This window comes from Xyrauchen texanus, chromosome 31, assembly GCF_025860055.1.
Source record: "Xyrauchen texanus isolate HMW12.3.18 chromosome 31, RBS_HiC_50CHRs, whole genome shotgun sequence".
Taxonomy (NCBI): Eukaryota; Metazoa; Chordata; class Actinopteri; order Cypriniformes; family Catostomidae; genus Xyrauchen; species Xyrauchen texanus.
Window position 1 is genome coordinate 16790734 of NC_068306.1, and position 22992 is coordinate 16813725.

Genomic DNA, 22992 nt, shown 5'->3' on the forward strand with positions numbered 1-22992 from the left:
TTCCCCAATCAATATTAATTTTGAATTGTGGGGTATATGGTGGTGTTGTGCTAAATGCAAGGTTATTTTAGTTACTGTATACATTTGTGGTATATTCAACAAGACTCAGACCAAAGTTTTGAGCAGTTTTTGAACCTACCATTCTGTTCTTGGAAACGTTGAAAGATTTTTGAGACTTGATTTTGAGCTTCACATCTGACTAAGGTCAGAAATGGGATCAGGAAACAAAACAACAACTTGAGACACATACAGGCAGCTCTTTTTTACCAAAAGATAACAAAGCTCAATGCATGTCTGTTCTGTTGTGGGAATCTGTTTTAGCATATGGGGAGTATTACTTGACATTAGGAGAATAATGTAGCTCATAAAGGGGGGAACTCATCTGAACTGGATTACTGATTTTATGTAACAGTTTGTGAGAACTGTCTGAAAAGGGTTTCTAGAAATTGCTTGTTGACCCAAAGGGTACATCGTTTCTTCTGGGACATTTATAATGATTAGTGTATTTCATTGCATTGTCCAGCGTGAAAGACATTAAGTGGTAAAATGACTGATTATTAATTCAAACAGTATTTTAAGTAGAAGTTCTGGTCAAGAATATAACTTCATGCTCACTGTTTGTTCCGAACTGAACTTAACCAACTGTTTTGCTGCTTTTGAATGGCTAAGCAAAGTCCATCTTGTAGCAAATTATCCTGCCCTGTTAAGCACTGCTATTAAATTTTGGATATTGACATATAACAACTCACACATATAATTCAGAAAATCTAGTGTTTTTGTTGACTTTTAGGAAACACAGATCAGTTTATGGGGGTGCCATACAGTTAAAAGAGAGGTCCAATTTTAGAGGTCATATTTTTATTGAAGAAGGAAAACCTGTCTGAGAGTTGAGAATGTGCTGAGGAACTTAGTGAGTTTGTGGCTTGTGTGACATGGTCAGGCTGAGAATTCCTCAGTCTTACCCTCCCAACACTCAGCCAAACTTTCCTCAAGTCAAACTCACATGAGTCAATTACTCTATACACCCTCATCAACCCCATGACACATTCTTTAGCTGTGTCGTTCCACCAGACAGCTGTTGTTGTGCTGTATCATGGTTAAATGAATGGCATGTTGTGCATAGAACCATGCGAAGCCCTGTTCATGCTCGATAAACAGAATTTGATGCTCATTATCCATGTCTTTTAGAATGTAAGAACTTGAATCTTGAATGCAGAACTTGATGCTGTGTAGATTTGCAGTAAGCACCACATGCAAATAATTGAGAGGACAATAAACCTTTTAAATTTTACTCATGAATATTAATTAGGCAATGTATGTTCACAACCAGTGTCATTATTTTTCTTTATTAAGGGACAATATTTGCCCCCACTAATATCTGCTGATACTATAACACTATAGGATCAGCAGAGGCTCCAAACTCATTCTACAACTGAACAGACCTAGAATAGAACATCAAATATTATAGACAGCAGATTTGAAAAAAGTTGAATTCTCAACATGGGAATTTTTTCGGCACATTTTAAATGTGTGGGGCATTTTGTAACTTTTAATAGTATTTTTGCCCCAAGCCTTAATTAATACGTTTCAAGTGGACAGTACTCTACATTACAGTATAGAGAGTAATGAAAGTAAAGATAGAGATGGACCAAACACAATAAGAACTTTTAAAGCTGCCTCACAGGAACACAGATTATTTGTACTTATATTATATTGTACTTATTAATAAGGCTTATTATTTGAGCCTTATTGAATGTTAAGATAATAAAATAAATACAAGTGGAAAGCTTGTAATAAAAAAACTGTACATTCATTTTGTTCCTGTGATAGTGTTTCTTTCCTGTCCATTGGCTTACTTTGTGTGATGAATTTGGTGAGGCTTCATGTACTGAAGTTAACATAAGACATGCTGGGTACAAATTATTTATCATAATGTCTTTGGGATTTAAGTAGCATCAACATTCACTGTGATTATAATGTTCTTCAGGTAAAACATTGTTGTTGAGCTAAAATACACAAGAACTCTTAATAAGTCAAAATAGTTTTAAACCGGACACTGTTTTAGATTCTCTTTATTTTCGATTTAGAGAAAACAAAATTTCCATAATCTAATTTAAATGGATCCCTAGAAGCAACAGTCTTTCTTAATGGGTTTGGATGTCAAGACAAGTAGGCGTCACTTAAAGAGAAATGCATTTCTCTGACTATAATTAGACACTTTAATTTACGTCTAATTTAACCTTGTTGCATGAAAAGGACAAACATCCATTAAGAGTCAGAAAATGCTCAGCTATGTGTCAAAGCCACCAATTATAACATATGTGTCTCATGATTAATTCTAATTCTTAAGGATGCATCCAACGATTTAGGATGGGAGGAAGATGCAAATAGTAATATATGAGTCAACCACATCTGAATATTTGGGGGATCATGTCCTGCTACAGGCATGAATATAATTATTTCCATCCAGAATTGTGATGGAAATCCTAACTGGTTTTTATGATTTAAAATAAAATATTTCTTTTAATCTGGAATACAGATACAGTCCATGGACACGTTGTTTCTGCTACCCATTTACTTTTTACAAAGCCAATAGCCAAAAAAGTACAATTTATATTGAAGTGCAATTGCTTCTTTTCCAAGAAAGCAGAATATTATATTAACATTTTCCATGTTTCTTCCCTTCAGATTGTCATTTCTACCGAACCGAAGGTACAGTGACAATTCCAACCGAATCCTGTCAAGTGAACTGGAGTCGCAGGAGTCTGTTATTGCCTCATAATTCACATGCCTACAGATGCCATTTGATGGTTATGACTGACTATATCCAGTAGGCCTATTTCACAGAACTTATGTTGAAATGAATTTAGCATGCAGGCATTTTACAGAACTGCTTAAATCAGTGTAAAACCATATATGTCCAGGAATGTTTCAAGGAGCTGGGGAAAGTTTGGGCAAAAACTGCACTCTAAAGAGAAATTTCTCTTGATCAGCTTGAAAATTCTTTAAGCGGTTCTCATCTTTCAAGTTCTGAGGAACATTAAAGTCAGACAAACTATGACAAATACATACTCCTCAGCAGGTGGGTGAAAGTGCCCAATCATTTAGGCATGCGATTATTCTTGCATCCTGCAAACCATTTCCTTAAATGCAGATTTTCTGACTTAGGAAAAGACAAGATACTCAATCTTTAACCATTAATGCATTTATGTTTTACATGCAGTTTTGACTTCTGTGAAAAGTAGTGATTTGTCACTGTGTGACTTTTTTTTATTTATTTTTTACTTTTATTGCATCACTGTGTAATTTGACTGAATGTATTGTACAGTGAAGATCTAAAACCTATTAAGTTTAGAAAAAAAAAAAAATCCTCACCATTCATTCTGTTCAGCACTTAAATAACATTTTTGTCTTATCAATTACATAAAAGCCTGTGTTTGATGGATATGCCATTGTTCTTTCCATTGTGCTCCTTCCAGTTCGATTCCACATTTTGTAATGTTACAGCCTTATTCCAAAATGGATTAAAATACCCCATAATGACAACCTGAAAGAAGTTTGTTTAAAAAAAATAAAAATAAATCACATGTACATAAGTATTCACAAAATTGAGCTCCGATGCATCCTGCTTCCACTGATCATCCTGGAGATGTTTCTACAACTTGATTGGAGTCCACCTGTGGTAAATTCAGTTGATTGGACATGATTTGGAAAGGCACACACCTCTCTGTATAAGGTCCCACAGTAAACCGAGCATGTCATAGATACAGGATTGTACAGACCATGAGAAACAAAATTATCTTGTCTGATAAAACAAAGATTTAACTCTTTGACCTGAATGTCAAGCATCATGTCTGGAGGAAACCTCATCACCTGGCCAATAACATCCCTACAGTGAAGCATGGTGGTGGCAGCATCATCATGCTGTGGGGACGTTTTTCAGCAGCAGGAACTGGGAGACTCAGGATTGATGGAAAAATGAATGCAGCAATGTAGAGACATCCTTGATGAAAACCAGAGCACTCTGAACCTCAGACTGGGGCGAAGGTTCATCTTCCAACAGGACAACGACCCGAAGCACACAGCCAAGATAACAAAGGAGTGGCTACGGGACACCTCTGTGAATGTCATTGAGTGGCCAGCCAGAGCCCAGACTTGAACCCGATTGAACATCTCTGGAGAGATCTGAAAATGGCTGTGCACCGACGCTCCCCATCCAACCTGATGGAGCTTGAGAGGTCCTGCAAAGAAGAATGAGAGAAACTGCCCAAAAATAGGTGTGCCAAGCATGTAGACTTGAGGCTGTAATTGGTGCCAAAGGTGCTTCAACAAAGTATTGAGCAAAGGCTGTGAATACTTATGTACATGTGATTTTTTTTTTTTCATCGTTTTTTATTTTTAATACATTTGCAAAGATTTCAAACAAACTTCTTTCACATTGTCATTATGGGGTATTTTTTGTAGAATTTTGAGGAAAATAATGAATTTAATCCATTTTGGAATAAGGCTGTAACATAACAAAATGTGGAAAAAGTGAAGCACTGTGAATACCTTCCGGATGCACTGTATAATCGATCTATCACTACAAGCAACTTAAGGATTTATGTCTAGGTATTCTGGAGAATTCAGGGTGAAGAAATGTATAAAGTGTGCAGACTAAAAAGAAAAAAGATTTTAATATTTAATTAGAAATGTATAAAGAAGCATTTTATTTTTTGAAGAAAAAAAAAAGTGCTGTATGTACAAAGAAATGCAAAGGACTGACCTACTTATGAGCTAATATATACATATTCTGACTAGATAAGCATAAAAGAGTGAGGGGCAAGATAAAAAAAAAAGTATTTAAAACAAGTCTGAAAAAAAGTCACTACACTCGTCAAATCTAGATAAGAAAATACCTGAGAATGCCTGAAATTGTGCTGTACAGTCTTAATACTGACATGACCATTTGTGACCTAAGCTTCACAGAAAATAAATACATAAAAACCAAATAGTTTCAATGTTGACAAGATGATCACAGCATGTCTTTAACAGTAGAATTAAGAAAAGCATCATAGCTGGCCTTCTTGGAGAGCTCATTCTGTAGTGGAAGAAACAAAAACGAAAATATATTTGTTAACATCTTTACGAGTTAAGCGGAGTCATCACTCAGTAGAATAATGCATGGACCTTAAAATGTTAATGATCTTATGTGAATATGTAGTCACAAATGGTTATTTTTCTGAACACTGATGCTCCATTTGCGGTTATTAAACATCCGCAGAAGTTGTTGAGTGCTGAGTGACTGCGCTTACAGTAAAGTCGGAGTAGCTCTCAAGAACCGGCTTTTTGTCACTGTTGAACTCCTGCAGCGGAACACGAGGTCCAGAGCTGGCCTCTGTAGTCTTATTCCTCTGTTGGACCAAACCAGAAGACAAAAAACCCTCAGAGCCAATCTTCAAGAAACATTCCACCAAGTAATTTCTTGCACTACTGAGAAAATTCAAGTAATGTGACATTATGTCTATTATTAACTTGTCTTCTCTTTGACTACATATCAGTGTCAGAATGAGAAATTCACATTTTAAGGGTGCAATATTTATAGAGTTTTGAAGCATTCAACAACACAGTGTGTCATCCATTCATTTGAATCAATTCAACTAAATTCTCAATAAGAGCATTAAGTTATGCAAATTAATGAGAGGTGAAAAAGGTGAGCAAGTCAATGCAGGTGCGCTAGGGGTGTATTTTCAGTTTATTTGTTTGTTGTATTTAAAGCTTTAATTACCCATTTCAAGTGATTTTAATAAATACAATGTGGAAAATTTTACCAAATCAATTGGGGAATTAGCTTTAAAAAGGTGACCAGCTAAAAGGTGAGAAGTTTGCATCTCTGAGTAATGCAGAAGATATCATAGCACAATAAAAGCTATATTTGTCAAATTAGATACAAGTCACAACAGTGTCTGCAAAGCCACTAAACCCCTAACTACAAAGACCTAGATTATCAAAAATGAAATGTTAGGTAATATAAATATTTTTAAAAGCCGATATTGCCCCCAGAATTTAAATATCTGGAACATTTCTGTCACTTCCGGTGGCATTTTTGTCCTGGACATTGGTTCATTTCTGAATCTGCTATAGATTGTTTGCAACCACGTATCCAACAGCATCATCTAGTGTTAGCCAAGACAACCTCTCTATTTTCACACTTCACTTCAATTTAACCACAAGTGTATTGGACTGATCTTAAGCCAAAAGCATAGAGCTGAACAGTTTTGATTGCCACAAGCAGGCGTTTTACCTTGGCAGAGAGTTGAGGCCTTCCTGGCACACACAGAAACGTGGTGGAGGAACCGCTGCTACTGGCACTACTGACGCTGCTTACTGTGGCAGTGCAGGGTACCAGCATATTGGGCGTCTAGCAGAAAGATGGTTACAGAAAGGTGATTACATAAATTGTTCACTAAAAAGTTTGTTTTTAAATGAAAGTTCCCACACCTTTTTACCAATGAAATTACATGACTTTTACAAATACTCAATTAACTGGATAATGATTATTTAAAAAAAAATAAATAAATAAATTCCCATTACTATTAAAAATAAAACATGCATGAGTTTCCATGATTTTTCTTGGCCTGGAAATCCCAGTTTTATATTTCCTGGTTTTCCATGGCCTTGGGAACCCCATTGAATACATTATTATCAGTGAGGAAATAGTTACCTTTCTAATTTTGTTGGGGGTTGTGGTGGTATATGCCGTCCCAAGGGCTCTCTTTGTTGGAGTTTTAAACTGAGAGATTTCAGCTTTCTTTGTCATCTGGAATGCACAAACCATCATGGTCTAAAAAAGTGCTCTTGCAATAAACTACCCAAACGTATGAATTACAGTTCACTTACTATTCTACTAAATTACTTTATGGCACATATTGTGAGTCTACAAACCATCTGATATCTTAGGTAAAACTAATTAAATCCTTTAACAGCAGATTAAAGAGCCATAAAGTCAAATTCACCCGGTCATTCTTCTCCTTATCTTTCTGCAAACGATGCTCTTCCCACTGGCTGGAGATGAAATACATGATCCTTTGCCCTTGCACAAGGAAGGCGGTGCACTTATTCTTTTCCCATTCCTCCACATGGCATCTTAACTCCTCCTCCAGCTGTGCATGTATAAATACAGATTCCATAAATACTAGCCAGATAAATGTATTTTTTTCTAGGCTTAGTTATACATATATTGTATAAAATTGATAATTACATTTAATTGGTAACAGTTGATACATGCCCAAACTAATTATTCAGATTGATTAATAATTAGAAAATGTGTTAAATGAATTAATGTAAGTATTTGACATAAAAAGGATTTTTATATGATTAGAAAAATATAAGCCCTCATAAAAGATCAGGGAAAATGCCACCGAATATCAAATCAAGGGGGCAATGGGAAAGTTGCTTTCGGACACTGTACACAACATTTACAATATTATTTCAACAGAAATGTTTATTCCAAGTACCTTGGGGAGCAGTTTCTGCACTTTGGCCCTGTCCTTACTCTCTCTGAGCAAAGACCCTCCTCGGTTGCTGAATCGATTTGGATCTGCAGCCTTTCTCTGACAAGGCAAAAATAATAAACCCAATGAAACATGCAAAATCACATCAGGTTAAGTGTAAACTTTGCCCTTAAGATGACTACGAGAACCTCAAACTCCTGAAAGAGGGCCCAGTTCCTCTTCCATTTCTCCAGGTCCTCCAGAATTGTCTGAGCAGTCTCATAAAAGGTCTTCATTTTCAGCAGCTCTTCGTCATGCAGGGCCAGTAGCTCCTCTGTGTAATGATCTGTTCAACAGCAGAGGGGTGGTAACTAGAATACCCCATTACATTAGCAAGTGAAAAATTTGTTCACAAATCGGACATTGCTACTTCACTTATGAACATTCCAAGGAATTACAAGGGCTGGGTTTTGATAGAAATTTCCTGATTCGATTCCGATTCACAAGCTCTCGATTCGATATTGTTTTATATGGGTATATTTCTGTTACAGTGTCCATTTTGCTAGGACCTTTTTAGTACAGTATGAAATTATTCATTACAATTTTATTTCATTCGTTTTTCATCATTTGTCACATTTTATGTATAATAAATTATATATGTTTATTGTTTACATGCTTAATTTGTACTATATGCATAATCTTAGCAAATAGAACCTTTTGAATTTGGCTTTAAACTTTAGAACTTTTTACTTTAAAGGGATAGTTCACCCAAAAATGAAAAATCTCTCATGTGTTTGGCTTGATTACTTCTGCAGAACACAAATGAAGAATATTTCAGCTCTGTTGGTCCTCACAATGCAAGTGAATGGTGACCAGAACTTTGAAGGTCCAAAAATGACAAAGGAGGTACAGAAGTAATCCTAAACACTAGTGGGTAAACCCAATCTTCAAACGCAATATGTGGGTGAGAAACAGATAAATATTTATAAAGGCCTTTTTGACCAGCAATCTCCACCTTTGGCCTGCCCCAACCACTAGGTGGCTGAATGTGAAAGTCAATTCAACACCAGAATGTGGGAGAGAAATTGTAAATTTTCAGTAAAAAACTAAAATAAAATGACCTTTTTTCCAGTTTATCACTTCAGAAGACACATTATTTAACCACTGAATACTTTTATACTGCCTTTTGGGCCTTCAAATTTCTGGTCACCATTCACTTGTATTGTAAGTTCCAACAGAGTTGAAATATTCTGTTAAAAATCATAATTTATTTACTGCAGATAAAGAAAGGCATACATATCTGGAATGGCATGGGGGTGAGTAAATGATGAGATCATTTAGATTTTTGGGTGAACTATTCCTTTAAGATACTATTCATATAAACTAAATTAATTAACAAATTATTTCTATAGGACTAGTTATTATATTCTGACTGTAACCATGAGTCAAGCATTTTACGGAGTTGGGACTGTGCTAATAAACATGTAAATTTAGGTTAGGACTTTTTTAACACCTGCAACAGTTATTTTATTTATATATATATATATATATATATATATATATATATATATATATATATATATATATATATATATATATATATATATATATATATATAATTATTTATTTAAAAATACAGGTGAAACTCGAAAAATTAGAATATCGTGCAAAAGTTCATTAATTTCAGTAATTCAACTTAAAAGGTGAAACTAATATATTATATAGACTCATTACAAGCAAAGTAAGATATTTCAAGCCTTTATTTGATATAATTTTGATGATTATGGCTTACAGCTTATGAAAACCCCAAATTCAGAATCTCAGAAAATTCGAATATTGTGAAAAGGTTCAGTATTGTAGGCTCAAAGTGTCACACTCTAATCAGCTAAACACCTGCAAAGGGTTCCTGAGCCTTTAAATGGTCTCTCAGTCTGGTTCAGTTGAATTCACAATCATGGGGAAGACTGCTGACCTGACAGTTGTGCAGAAAACCATCATTGACACCCTCCACAAGGAGGGAAAGCCTCAAAAGGTAATTGCAAAAGAAGTTGGATGTTCTCAAAGTGCTGTATCAAAGCACATTAATAGAAAGTTAAGTGGAAGGGAAAAGTGTGGAAGAAAAAGGTGCACAAGCAGCAGGGATGACCGTAGCCTGGAGAGGATTGTCAGGAAAAGGCCATTCAAATGTGTGGGGAGCTTCACAAGGAGTGGACTGAGGCTGGAGTTACTGCATCAAGAGCCACCACACACAGACGGGTCCTGGACATGGGCTTCAAATGTCAAACGCCTTACCTGGGCTAAAGAAAAAAAGAACTGGTCTGTTGCTCAGTGGTCCAAAGTCCTCTTTTCTGATGAGAGCAAATTTTGCATCTCATTTGGAAACCAAGGTCCCAGAGTCTGGAGGAAGAATGGAGAGGCACACAATCCAAGATGCTTGAAGTCCAGTGTGAAGTTTCCACAGTCTGTGTTGGTTTGGGGAGCCATGTCATCGGCTGGTGTTGGTCCACTGTGCTTTATTAAGTCCAGAGTCAACGCAGCCGCCTACTGGGACATTTTAGAGCACTTCATGCTTCCTTCAGCAGACAAGCTTTATGGAGATGCTGACTTCATTTTCCAGCAGGACTTGGCACCTGCCCACACTGCCAAAAGTACCAAAACCTGGTTCAATGACCATGGTATTACTGTGCTTGATTGGCCAGCAAACTCGCCTGACCTGAACCCAATAGAGAATCTATGGGGCATTGCCAAGAGAAAGATGAGAGACATGAGACCAAACAATGCAGAAGAGCTGAAGGCCGCTATTGAAGCATCTTGGTCTTCCATAACACCTCAGCAGTGCCACAGGCTGATAGCATCCATGCCACGCCGCATTGAGGCAGTAATTAATGCAAAAGGGGCCCAAACCAAGTACTGAGTACATATGCATGATTATACTTTTCAGAGGGCCGACATTTCTGTATTTAAAATCCTTTTTTTTATTGATTTCATGTAATATTCTAATTTTCTGAGATTCTGAATTTGGGGTTTTCATAAGCTGTAAGCCATAATCATCAAAATTATATCAAATAAAGGCTTGAAATATTTTACTTTGCTTGTAATGAGTCTATATAATATATTAGTTTCACCTTTTAAGTTGAATTACTGAAATTAATGAACTTTTGCACGATATTCTAATTTTTCGAGTTTCACCTGTATACAATTTCTGTCAAAATACCAGTTACTGTTACTACTGTAAATTCGTGATAAATGTAGGAGAGTGATTGTGTAACAAAAGAAAAAAAAAACGTTTATTTTGGCGCATGCAGAGTGTTGATCTATTTTCCATATCAGTGCTGAATAATGTCGGGGTTGTCCAGCTGTTTGAGTGGTTTGATTTCCTTGATATAGTGTTTTAAAATAGAAATTTCCAGAATTCAAATGGGTTTTGAAGTCTGCACAACAATATCAAGGTAAGCCTTGGAATCAAGGGAAGCTGCTGCAATATCAGCCCTGCATCTCATCTCTGGAGCGCTGATAGCACTAGTAGTTAAATAACACGCTCCAAAATTACAGTACACTAGAATAGAGCAGAGCGCATCACTTGCGCGAGCTTCTGTGATGTCTTGCGCCACATTCACGTGAAAGCCAGGCTTGAACTGCACCACGCAAATGCGTTTAATGAGTATCAAGTGCTAAGCCATTTTCGGTGGACCGAGAGCGTAAAATTTAGTCAGATGTGCATGTGCTTTACTTGAATCGATTCTAGGATTTAAGAATCGAGATTTTTCAAATAAGGATTGCGATGCATTGGAAAATCTATATTTTAACACACGCCTATGAATAACGACTTAAATGTCTTCAAGCTATCGTTTGACTATAAATATTGCACACAATGGGTATGGACCCATTTTTATTCTTCTTTTGCATTCTGTTTGAACATTGGAAGCTCAAGTCCTCATTCAATGTAATGCATGGAAAAGAGCAACCAGTACATTCTGTAGTATAGCTTATTTGTGTTTGCGTTCATACAGGTTTCGAAGTGAACCATTACTTCCATCGTTCATTAAAATAAATACAACTTACTATCACAGAAGTGAACACTGAATGCATCTCTCTGTTCTGGTCCAAACATGCATTTCTCCCACAGAACCACAAGCTCCTGTCGGACCTTATCAATCACGTCCTCGAGCTGAGCCATCTGCAGTTCCTCCAGATGTTCTACAACGCCCTTCCACTGCAAGAGGAAATGCACTCCATTAACATGCAGTGGTAAACCAAAAGGAACGGTAAGATCTGTGTATCCTGATATGACATCCTGTGGGTTAAGACACAAATGAGTGCTCACCCGTCTGATATCATCAGAGAGAGTGCTCATGGCAGCCTCATGGAATGCCTCGCCTTCCGGCTCTGGACAACTCAGACGATTCCACAGGCTCGTAGCTCGCTCCTTGAGTTTGTCTCTGGCTGAAATCAAGGATTCCTTTTTCATTTCCAGCTGTGGGCAATAATTATTTATTAAATATTAGTTGCAGTCAGCACTAGATGTGGGGGTAGTTAATTTGCCTCTTTATTAAGTTAGCTTTAGTTGAGTTCAACAGGAAATTATTGGGGAGGAAGAGAGACAGAATGCGATCAAGACACGTTGCAAGCCAGACTAAATCCTGCATCTATATCGGGCTGGTCAGGATGCTCAAAGAAAACGAGCAATATTAAAATAGTAACTCAGAGCCACAGTGTTTACACTTTTCAGGGGAATAAACCTACTTATCGTTGTTGCTGCATATTAAGCGGTGACAGATAAAAAAATAAAGTACATAAAACAAATGACACACTTCACCTTTAAAAAACAAAAAAAGGTATTTATTATAAATGAACATTTAAACTGTAGTACCTGGCTGAGCAGCAGCTTCAAGGCTTTGATATTGTCATGTGTGAGCAGAAAAATGTCAGTGTCGGGGCAGATAGACTCCCTTTCCAAACTGCTTTCAGGTTCATGTCCCATCTCATCCATCAAACTCCTGATGTCCTCCCTGAGCCCAGAGAACACCTTCACCCTGCTCTCCTACAACAGAGAGAGCTCAAATTAAGCTATGACAAGTTACAAAAACAACACAAGTGATCAGGGGCCATTTGCACCAGCTATACGCAAGTTTGTGACTCAAGTTGTGGTGTAAATTGGCACCAAGTCACAATTTACGCACTACTAAATATGTGAGCGTTGCACCATTAAACTTAGGCAGAATGTAACACTATGTGTAAACTAAATATTTAAGGAAGACTCCGACCAGGAGTAAAGGTTGGAATAAAAAGCTGACTGATATTTTATGACATCAATGAGCTTGTTTTGGTCGAGAAGCTTCAGTCCTTTTGACATAGCCTATATGATGATTATTGCCCCTTTTTCATTTTAGATATATTTTCATTTCTGAATATTGTTATTTACATGGGCTAAATATACCATTAATGAACTCTTTAATTTTTATTATTTCCCTATTTCATATTTCAATAGGGAAATAATTAATTACAGCTGACAGTTACATGAGCATACAAGGTTTTAACATCAACCCTAACAAGATCAAACGGAAATTCATGGCTTTTTAACACTTCTGTGTATAAATTTGAAGGCTGCTTATTGGAGGTGCAACGAAATTAAGCACTGACTTAGTTACAAACTAACCAGTAGTTACTAAGCCCGTAGTGTTAACTTTACATCTCAACATAAATTAGATCTTACACACAGCTGGTGCAACCCTACCCAGAAGAACATCTCCAAATAGAAAAAATGGATGACAGAGCAGTTGTTCAAAGTGACATGTACTTTTTCAATGCAGAGTTTCTCGACATGCTGCTGGAGTTCCTGCAACTGGGTTTGAGAGGGCACACTTCCTGTTGGGATGTAATATGGGGTGGCACACAGAGTCACACACAACTCCTCATCCTGCTTTCTCAGATCATTCATCTCTCTCAGACGGTCATTCTTATCTTTCTGAAGATATTCAACATGGCAACGCAGGTTCTTCTCCATCTGCAGAACTGTAAGGCCTTCCTCCAACTATAAAATATTGTAATATAACATTTGAAAAGAAAATTGCTACTTTCTGTGAACAAGTCAAAACTACAGTTTTGGGGAAAAAAATTGAATGAAATTATTTCCTTGGACTTCGCTTAATATGTTTTGACAAATATCAATTCAACAGATGATGTCACAATTACGACAATGTTGTATGACTTTAATTGTCAGACAGTTGAGAAGGTCAACAGTGACGAATTATCAATTAGGGGAAAGTGCCATTATAGGCTCTTCTAGACAATGTAACATTACATCACAAGACTTACTTTGAATGGCTCCACTGCCAGCTCCAAGCACAATGTATCCAATTGTTTCTGGGAGGTAATGATATCGGCCCTGATGCGATGACGTAGGGCCTCTTCCTCCATGATCATAGAATGTAAAAGACCCTGGAAGAACATGGGTAATTGCAAAGTTTTAAGCCTGCATCTTAACAGGTGAGAGGGTGATGGTATGATTGCCACAAAGGCAGAACTTACATCAATATGCTTTTTTACAGTTTGCATTCTCTCCACCCTCTGATCTTCCATGATGCCAATGCTGTCCCATATATCCACCAGTCTTGCCATCGCATGATTGATCTCAGTAACAAGAGAGAATGCCAGAGCTTCACTGCTCATGCAAACACAAGGAAATAAATTCAATTAACTGAACACTGAGAAATTGTGTCATTTTACATGCCAAAAAAGAAAGAAAGAAAGCCATATGGGGACAGCAATGAATCTACCTGGGTAATATATCCATTATTATTGTTGTTGTTGTTTATGTTTCCATAAGCAACAAGGTTCATATAAACTCCTACATGTAATCACAGCTGATAACAATGAAACATATCAGCAACACTTTAGACAACTGCACTTAAAAGTAATAAATTACACTTACTAAAGGTTAAATAAAGGCTGGTCTTTTAATTTATTAAAGACTAAAACAATTCAATTTATATGGAATAATTCGTTGCCATGAAAAAAGCCTCAGAATACATGTAATACATTTGTTTCAAATCATTTAAGATTCGAAAATTCAAACTTCAAGGTTGAACGTTCGAAACACAAATTAAAATGTTAAAAATTCAAACGTTCGAAAATTATATTGGAACCGAATTGGAACGCAAACGTTCTAAAGCACATATCATGTCCAAACATACCGTTTAGGTAGGGACCTCACTATGTTTTGAGAGAGCCATAACGTTATTTAGTTCGCGCTGGCTGTTTAACAGTCTTTACGTGTAATGCACACACTTACCTTCGTCGACAGGTCATCGTTGTACCGTATTCACGCGCCCACTACGTCGATAAACTGTATAATAGCCTATATAAGTATGAATTAAAAGACACCCGTCTCACTCTTCCGATAACGAGCGCTAAAAATTTGAATCGCAGCTGACGTCTTCTGTTCTTCTTCACTGGATACAGAGAGAAAAAGAGACCCGTATATCGTTCAGGGTAAAGTGCCGCCACGCGTTCGGGAGTGGAATAATTTCCTTATCACAAGCATATAGTTAGCATTGTTGTTTGTCCTCCAGACAGTCAGTGCTGTGATATTAATGATTCTGGCTGGCCATTCAAAATCTTTTACGATGTTTATGTGATATAATTTCTTGTGAACTCTGCACCTGTGTTGTAACAGGACTGACATAAATTATGAACTATGGTGGCATGAAAGAGTGGCCTAATTATCTCCACCAAACCAACAAAAACAAACAGAAAGAGTAGTGTAGTCTGTGGAGAATCTTCGACAAAGGTGTTAGTATATTGTAATGCAACTTTTGCTTTTGTGTGTGCATCTGTGCAATGATAGGGCATGCTGTTTCTTGAGGCAACCTAAAGTGTAGCACTTTAGAATACAAAATCCAGCTATTGACACTGGTTTAAAATGTAATTGCATCTCCACTTGAATTTTCCACCTCACAGTCTCTTTTATTTCCACAAGTTGACCATAAAACACCATGACATTTAAAATACAGTATAACAGGCAATTATAAAATCACAGAACAGTATTGCCTTCTCATGGTCCTTCATGTTTGTAATTGTCATTATCACTGACAGGTGAAAACAAATACAAAAACAAAATCTCCTCACAGTGCTACTAAAATTACACATTAAAGAAAATACATTAATTAACGTAAAGTTATTCATGAAAATCACACTTAATACTACAGAGATCTGTCACGTTATGTACTTTCTCCGAAGAGATATGGCTTGATTTGTCATTTGAAACAGTTCAGAAAACACAGATATTTTTTAATCTAGTAAAACAGACACACGCACTACAAACTACAAACTTTGTGGGAGAGAAATTGTAGATTTTCAGTAAAAAAAAAAGTTTTTTTTTTCCCAGTCTTTCACCCACACACTTTAGATCACTTCAGAAGACACATTATTTAACCACTGAATACTTTTATACTGCCTTTTGGGCCTTCAAATTTCTGGTCACCATTCACTTGTATTGTAAGTTCCAACAGAGTTGAAATATTCTGTTAAAAATCATAATTTATTTACTGCAGATAAAGAAAGGCATACATATCTGGAATGGCATGGGGGTGAGTAAATGATGAGATCATTTAGATTTTTGGGTGAACTATTCCTTTAAGATACTATTCATATAAACTATACCCCTTAACCCCTACCCCTCCCTGCCCCCCTCTACCCCCCTGTACGCACACACGCACGCTCACACACAAATACACAAACTTGTTTTTATATTAGTGTGGGCACTCTCCATAGACTTCTGTGCATTTTATGGATTTTGTACAGATCTAACGACAATTTCTATCCCCTAACCCTACTCCTAAACCTAACCCTCACAGAAACATTTTTACATTTTCAAAAAAGAATATTTAATAAGCCATTTCCCTTGTGGGGACTGCTGGTCTTGCCCCACAAGGTAGGTGATCTCAGGTTTTACTATACTTGTGGGGACAAAGTAGTATAAACATGTGTACACAAACACACACACACACACACACACACACACACACACACACACTGATTAACTTTGAAGCATAAATGCAGTTCTGTTTTTCAGTATGTATAATAACCCACAGTGTAAAAAATACCCTAAAAATGCTTCATATTTCATCCAAGTCAAACATATTATTTAAATTATTTTCTGCATTAATTTACACCTACAAAGGTCATTTTAAAGGTCAAATTAGCTAGGTAGATATACCTAATTTAGCTCCATAAGGAATACCTCATTTAGCTTCCTAAGGTAGCAACATTTTAACCTTTTACTGTGCAAAGTCTGCCCTATAGGTGAACATTCAGAATTAATGTTTCACTCAAAAAGGAGTAGTTGTTTGCCATCAAATTAAGATTTCTAAAAACTATTTAACATGAGGACATTTTCACAGAGTTTAATATTTTGTTTTTAGCTGTGGCCCTTTTGTGGACACATTACACAGATGAGTCATTAACTGGTTGTGCCATACCAGTGGCAAAACAAACAGCACTGTGTACGGTATGGAATGACAATCTTTCCATGTCTTTCTCTCCAGCCCCAAAGAAAGAACCCCTTCTTAAAGAATCTATAACTGTTGTGTTACAGCAAGCTAGAATTACACTCACACCAACTTCCTTAAAGTCTTTTAATACCATTATAAGGGTGCTCACTCCTGTTGTGTCTATTAACGAGATGGGTGAGCAGTCCAAGATGATTGTATGAAAATCAAACTCTTTTGAAATCAAGTTTATACTAACATCTCCATTTGTTTGCTCCAGTCCATTGGTCTTCTTTGCAGACTTTTCTCTTGCTTTTTTCTCCAGCTTTCTTCTGCGGGTTATTTCAAGGAATGGCTCAAGGTCTATTGCTTTGTATAATGACTTTAGGAAGAAGTCTTTGTTGGCATAGAATAGAGGGGCCTGAAATCGGAAGATCTTGACTTTTGGAACTGGCAAAAGATCATCATATTCTTCCATGTCCTCATAGTCATTGGTTTGTTCAATATGTCCCAGTAGTGCAACCTTAGGATTTTGAGTCTGGACCACCACACAAATCATGGAAAAGACCACCCCAATCAGCAATCCAATCTCCACACTAATTAGAGCAGATGAGCTCATGGTAACCATCCAGACAACTGTTTCAATCTTGCTTTCACGCCACTGCTTAGGGACATCTTTAAATTTATGCAGGGCACCCCTCAGACTGACAATGATAATGCAGGCGAGGACACATTTCTGCAGTGCATAGAAAAATGGTGCAAAAAAGAGGAGGACTAAAAGAACCACTAAGGCACTCACTACACTGGAGACCTGAGTCTGGCATCCTGTTGAGTCTTTCACCATTGTTTTGGCAAGAGCAGCACTTGTAGTGAAAGAGTGGAAAAAAGATGGTATTATGTTGCAGAACCCAATTGCTATCATTTCTTGGTTGGGCCTAACTGTGTAACCATTCTTTTTAGCAAACATCTCTGACAGGGAAACGGTAAATGCAAAACTGATGACCGCTAATGGAATGGCATCAAATGCTACCCTGGGCATCAGTTCAATGCTGGGCACCTTTGGGGGAATGAAACCAGTTGGAATGGCACCTGAGATACTAGAGCTATATAGTCCATTTAGATCAGCAAAGTGGGAAACTATAGTGGCAACTCCCACTACTACCAGTTCTGTGGGCAGTGGTATCTTTATACGGTCCTTAAACCGATCCTGTAGCTCCTTTCCTGCAACTAGTACTGTAATGCAAATGGCACTTGTTATCAAATCACAAAAGTTAGTCTTGTGAATGTTTTTGAAAATGTTGATCCAAGTGACCACAACTGTGCCATAGCCTTGGTGGCGAGGGATCTTAAGGCCAAGCAAGTATTTAGCCTGGACAGTGAGAATAGTGCATGATGCACCAGTGGCAAAGCCATCAAGCATAGGGGCAGAGAGATAAACTGAGACGAACCCAAGCCTAAGCACGGCCATCAGTACCTGAGGAAGAAATACAACACGTGAATGCAATGACCTGCATCTTTGTTTTGTTATACAGATATGATTTAATTTACACCAAAATGAAAACTCTGTCAAGATTTACTTAATCTCATATTGTTCCAAACCAATATAATATGCTTTTTCCATAGAACACAAAAGGTGAAATTACGAAGCATGAACTGGTCATATTTTCCATGCAATTACACACATTGTGGACTGGAGTGTTCAGGCTTCAAAAAACATGCAAAAGTACCATAAAAATATAACAAATGTTGGCCATATGACTCATGCGCTATAGGAATGACTTATATTTCTGACTGTTTCTCATAAAAAACTATTGCATGAATATAGCACTGGAGTTTAATGATAATTTTATGGTATGTACTTTTTGAAGCTTGAAAGTCCATTATTTGTAACTGCATAGGGAAAAAGCTACCAGTACAATCCTTAAAAATGTCTCCTTTTGTGTTCCACAGAAGAAAGAAGGTCATGTTGATTTGGAATGACATCAGGGTTGAGTAAATGATGATAGAATTAAAAAAAAAAAATTGTGAATCTATCCTTTAAGAATTTAGAGTACGTACCTGGTAGACACCAGCAAGCAATGTTAAAGCTGCAGCAATACTAATGGCATAGCATTCCTTTCCGCATTCCATATTCAAAGCCATGATCTTCAAGTTGACAACAGTGCTGTTGGTGTCTCCAGTGCCATTTAACCCAACGTCAAACACATTTTGCTTAGTGTCTTCATTCATATCAAATCCTGCTAGATAGACCTCTCGGTCCACAACTTGTCCAACCATCAGACTCATTAGGCTGAATATACCCACTGATACATGTCTTGATGTCCCCATGAAAAAATATATGATGTTTGAAAAAAAGGATGTGTATAAGCCATAGATTGGATCCAAGCCAGCCAGAAGACAGTAAGCGATGGCTTGAGGGATTAATATGATGCCAATAATGAGCCCAGACATCACATCGCCCCAAATATATTCCTTTACTTTGTACTTTGGAAGCCATTGAACTACAGGGAAGAGGCCTGTTAGAGTACTCTTCACTTTAGGTACTGAGCAGGATAGGTTTCGCTGCAACTTGGTCTTGATAATCTCACCAATTCTTCTCCTCTGTCGTATTTTGCGCTTCAAAGGGCCTACAGCCATCGAGTTTAGGTCCTCCATGACTTCCAGAGATGAGCAGCCCATCATACACTGATGAGGCTTTTAAGAGACATCCTGAAAAGGGACAAAGGGATCTTTGATCAAAAAAGTGGTCTCCAAGATCAAACAGGATGCTTAGGGGTAATTGATTAATCACTATGCATAGAATGAATGTAAAAAATAGTAACTAGTAAGTATTGATATACCAGTCAGTGCTTCATATATCATTAAACTTGTGACAAGATTAACCAATCGTTAGTAATGATTCTTACAAATTTCCCTCATCACTGAGTCCACAGCTGCAAAACCAGGAAACAAAGCTTGATCTCACCTACTCTACCATTTAATGATTCATCACCTAACACTATTATAAGGTTAATTGACATTTACAAAATTGAATGTATTTGCAGAAGTAGTATTATGGTGGTAAATATGGTACTAAGTACCTTACCTTTCATAGTCAGTAAAAATAAGCAGCATCCTTCAGTCCACACATGACAAGTAGAAATTTAGTATTTAAACCAGTGTATCACAACATATGCATCTGTGTGCTTACTAGAGGGAAAGGCTGTTCAAAGCTATTTAGTACCAGAGTGATAATGTCCAATGTCTCATTAGTTAATATGTTCCCAGGACTGATTCATCAAACAGGGAGCAGTTAAAATCTCTCCCGTATTCCTTATACCATTGAACCGTCATGGATCTGCCTATCCTTCTTGACAATGAAAGAATCTGGACTTTGTGCACGCTCTCGAAATATTCAGAAAGCCTTTCTCATAAAATGTTTAATAAAATCTCCACCTAAACATAAGACAATTTCCATGTTGTTATCTCAGAAAGTTTATAGGTCTGTAATTTAACTTCCATTGACATACGAAAACTATTCTGTTTCCTCTGCAATTTTTCTTCTAAAGATGAATAGATGCTCAAGGTATCTGGAAAAAGACTTTTAGGACATAAGAGGGAGAAACTACAATCTAAGTGATAAACTAGTAAACTCAACACTCACCTGAATAAGTGGTATGTTAAAGACACGACTACAAAAGTTGCATGAGTTATAAAAAAATAACAAAGCTCATATTTAAGCAGTCACCTCTCTCTGCCCCGCCTCCCACTAGCAAACTGAAATGCAATGGTGCAACTCAGTATCCAAAAAAACCTAGACGCAGTCCCCCCTTCCAGCCAACATTTGTTTTCATTGGCTGAAGAAGCAGAAGGTGGTAGTTTTGTGTCCACTCTTGGGTTAAACATATGCTAGTTTGTAATGCTCTGCGTTGTGCAATAGTGGGGCATCCTGACAATGGGATGCAAAGAGTCAATCTTTTATCGGTTCTTATGAGACAGAGCAAAACATTTCTGTTAAGACAAGATCAAATTTCACAAACACAATGAAAATAACGGAATCAAAGTTTCATCTGAACTGTTCATTAAATTAGTTATAGAGTGGCTTCGAGAACAAGTCATAGAAGTGCAGGCAATGCAAAGATGGTCAGTGACTTGTAATGTCCAAAAGACACACTGCTGTAAGATATTTATTTATTTAGTGTCTCTAGCCTTTTTCTTTTTTAATGAAATTACTTTTACAGTCTATTAAAAATGTAAAATTTCATGCCAACTTGAAGATATCAAGTTACCGTTGTTTAATTATTTGTGCATCATTAGAACCATGATAATTACTGGCCCCTTGGAACTATACTGTGTGAAATTGTGTTAAATATGATTTACATGGACATTTCAGGATGACTCAATCAAATAATTCTGTCTCTTGTTGTAAATGTTCTGCTTTTCATTAAAGGTCCCTTGTGATGGGTGCCTCACAGAAATTATGGTGTAGGAGCATTTTATCAGTGAAAAGCTTTAAAAGGTTAATGGCAATCATGGTATTATAGAATATTTGAAAGGTTTACTCAAAAAGTGTACTCAATGTTTGTGGATTTGCAAGTTTCAGGGAATAGAGTAGGATTTTGTCAGATACTTTGGTTATTTTTTTTCTTTTTCTATTACTTCATTATGTATTACTGTTATGTCAATAAATAACAAAAGGCCAGTTCAGGGAATCTCTCAGTTTCATTCTATGAACTGTGAGACTCCATTATAATGTGGTGGAAAAATAATCTCTATTTAAGAATAATTCTGTCCTTTCTGGCTACTGTTTTTACAGTCATACCTTTGTTGAGTCTGGCAGGCTGTAAAGTAAGATTTCCACTCTGTCCACTCTATATGAAAGTTATGAGGCATGCAATTAGAGTAAGTTATGAGTGAATGACATGGACAGACCATTCAAATATATGGTTCTTGACAAAATCATAAATTCCCATTTTCAGGCATTCTGCCCAGTGTAGTGGAGAATACAGTTAGATAATGCGTGGGAGCTGGTTATTTGACACATGTTATAAAGCGTCTGAAAATCAATACATTTATGAATGAATAAAATTGTCATAATTATGTCATTAAATAAATTTAACACATGTAACACAACATGTTACATGACATAAAAGTCTGGCAGCAGTACATTTCCTATTAAGGGTTATTGTTCTATCATACTAATATAGGTTGCCTGTTCTAAAAGGAAGCCCTCCCTCATTTATTTCCTGAGAAAGAATATCTTGGGACAGAAACAAGGACTCACCCTTAAAGGAGTGGATGAGTAGAATGGAGAACACATTTGCCATGCCTTCACTGCTGTATTTCCCTATGTACAGTAGCTGCCTGGTTAGCTTGGCAGAATGCAGCAAAGGATTATGGGTAAAGTAGTTGCTTTGGTTGCTTAACCCACAGCAACCAATCATAAACAGATAGAGATGAGGAAGAGAGAGGGAGGGGGAAGCGATGGGCTGCTGCTGAGCTGATCACCATAGAAACAGTGCCACCCACAGTCACCAGATAGAATTTCTGAATATATGGCTGAATGCACCTGAGGAGGACTGGTGCAATGAATTCCACTAGAAGAAATAAGATCACATTCTCTTAGCTTTATTATTGTACTGACGGTAACTTTTCTTTCCCATGTGTAGTCTACACTTAGGTAGAATACATTTGATGATTATTTGTATAGACATGACTGCACTATGATAATCAAGTCTTTTGATTTGTAAATTGTTTTGTGTAAATATGTTGTTTACTGTAATTGGTATATGTCTCGTCACTGTCATGACTGCTATGTTGCTCGGAACTGCACACAAGAATTTCACCTACTGTTGCACTTGTGTACATGGTAGTGTGACAATAAAGTGATTTGATTTGATTAATTCATTAGTCTGCAGAGAACTGCTCACATATATTGCCAATACACTGTCTTAATCAGTATTTGTATGCCTTGTTTTAAAGTGGATGTATCTAAACATCCTTAAAACAAGATTCATTTACTTAAGAAGGAAAATTGTGTATGATAATAAGAC

General features: G+C 36.9%; 3 protein-coding genes across 5 annotated transcripts in view; 1 reads left to right on the forward strand and 2 right to left on the reverse strand.

Moving 5' to 3' along the window:
• LOC127625458 (5-hydroxytryptamine receptor 4-like) overlaps nucleotides 1-2834 on the forward strand; it is a 38512-nt gene extending 35678 nt beyond the window's left edge. Inside the window, exon 6 of the mRNA XM_052100764.1 lies at nucleotides 2689-2834. Within this exon, the coding sequence (XP_051956724.1) occupies nucleotides 2689-2782 (94 nt within the window). The 3' untranslated portion in view covers nucleotides 2783-2834. The remainder of the gene's footprint in view (nucleotides 1-2688) is intronic.
• On the reverse strand, nucleotides 323-14899 carry LOC127625457 (protein regulator of cytokinesis 1-like). Its single transcript, XM_052100763.1, has 14 exons — nucleotides 14764-14899; nucleotides 14001-14133; nucleotides 13788-13910; nucleotides 13270-13503; nucleotides 12343-12513; nucleotides 11797-11946; nucleotides 11535-11685; nucleotides 7682-7818; nucleotides 7497-7592; nucleotides 6996-7142; nucleotides 6704-6799; nucleotides 6284-6400; nucleotides 5295-5393; nucleotides 323-5080 (listed from the first exon to the last, which is right to left on the reverse strand). The coding sequence occupies exons 1-14, from the start codon at nucleotides 14778-14780 to the stop codon at nucleotides 5015-5017; spliced, it is 1737 nt and encodes a 578-aa protein (XP_051956723.1). The 5' UTR covers nucleotides 14781-14899; the 3' UTR covers nucleotides 323-5014.
• Nucleotides 14900-15411: 512 nt separating this feature from the next.
• LOC127624608 (sulfate anion transporter 1-like) lies at nucleotides 15412-22331 on the reverse strand. 3 transcript variants are annotated; one of them, XM_052099397.1, is made up of 3 exons: nucleotides 22224-22331; nucleotides 19019-19669; nucleotides 15412-18434 (listed from the first exon to the last, which is right to left on the reverse strand). In XM_052099397.1, the coding sequence occupies exons 2-3, from the start codon at nucleotides 19640-19642 to the stop codon at nucleotides 16917-16919; spliced, it is 2142 nt and encodes a 713-aa protein (XP_051955357.1). In that variant the 5' UTR covers nucleotides 19643-19669; nucleotides 22224-22331; the 3' UTR covers nucleotides 15412-16916. The 3 variants fall into 3 exon arrangements, with proteins under 3 accessions (XP_051955357.1, XP_051955356.1, XP_051955358.1); XM_052099396.1 differs by lacking the exon at nucleotides 22224-22331 and adding an exon at nucleotides 20604-20758; XM_052099398.1 differs by lacking the exon at nucleotides 22224-22331 and adding an exon at nucleotides 20046-20458.
• Nucleotides 22332-22992: the final 661 nt, after the last annotated feature.

What these genes read in the sequence shown, in the direction of transcription:
- LOC127625457 (XM_052100763.1), bottom strand. An exon ending in ATAAGGAGAAGAATGACCGG is followed by an intron (nt 6,800 to 6,995) that starts GTGAATTTGACT and finishes TGTGCATTCCAG; the next exon opens with ATGACAAAGAAAGCTGAAAT. An exon ending in CCCCCAACAAAATTAGAAAG is followed by an intron (nt 6,401 to 6,703) that starts GTAACTATTTCC and finishes TCTTTCTGCTAG; the next exon opens with ACGCCCAATATGCTGGTACC.
- LOC127624608 (XM_052099397.1), bottom strand. Translation starts at nt 19,642, where the DNA reads ATGATGGGCTGCTCATCTCTGGAAGTCATGGAGGACCTAAACTCGATG. An exon ending in TGCTTGCTGGTGTCTACCAG is followed by an intron (nt 18,435 to 19,018) that starts GTACGTACTCTA and finishes TTTCTTCCTCAG; the next exon opens with GTACTGATGGCCGTGCTTAG.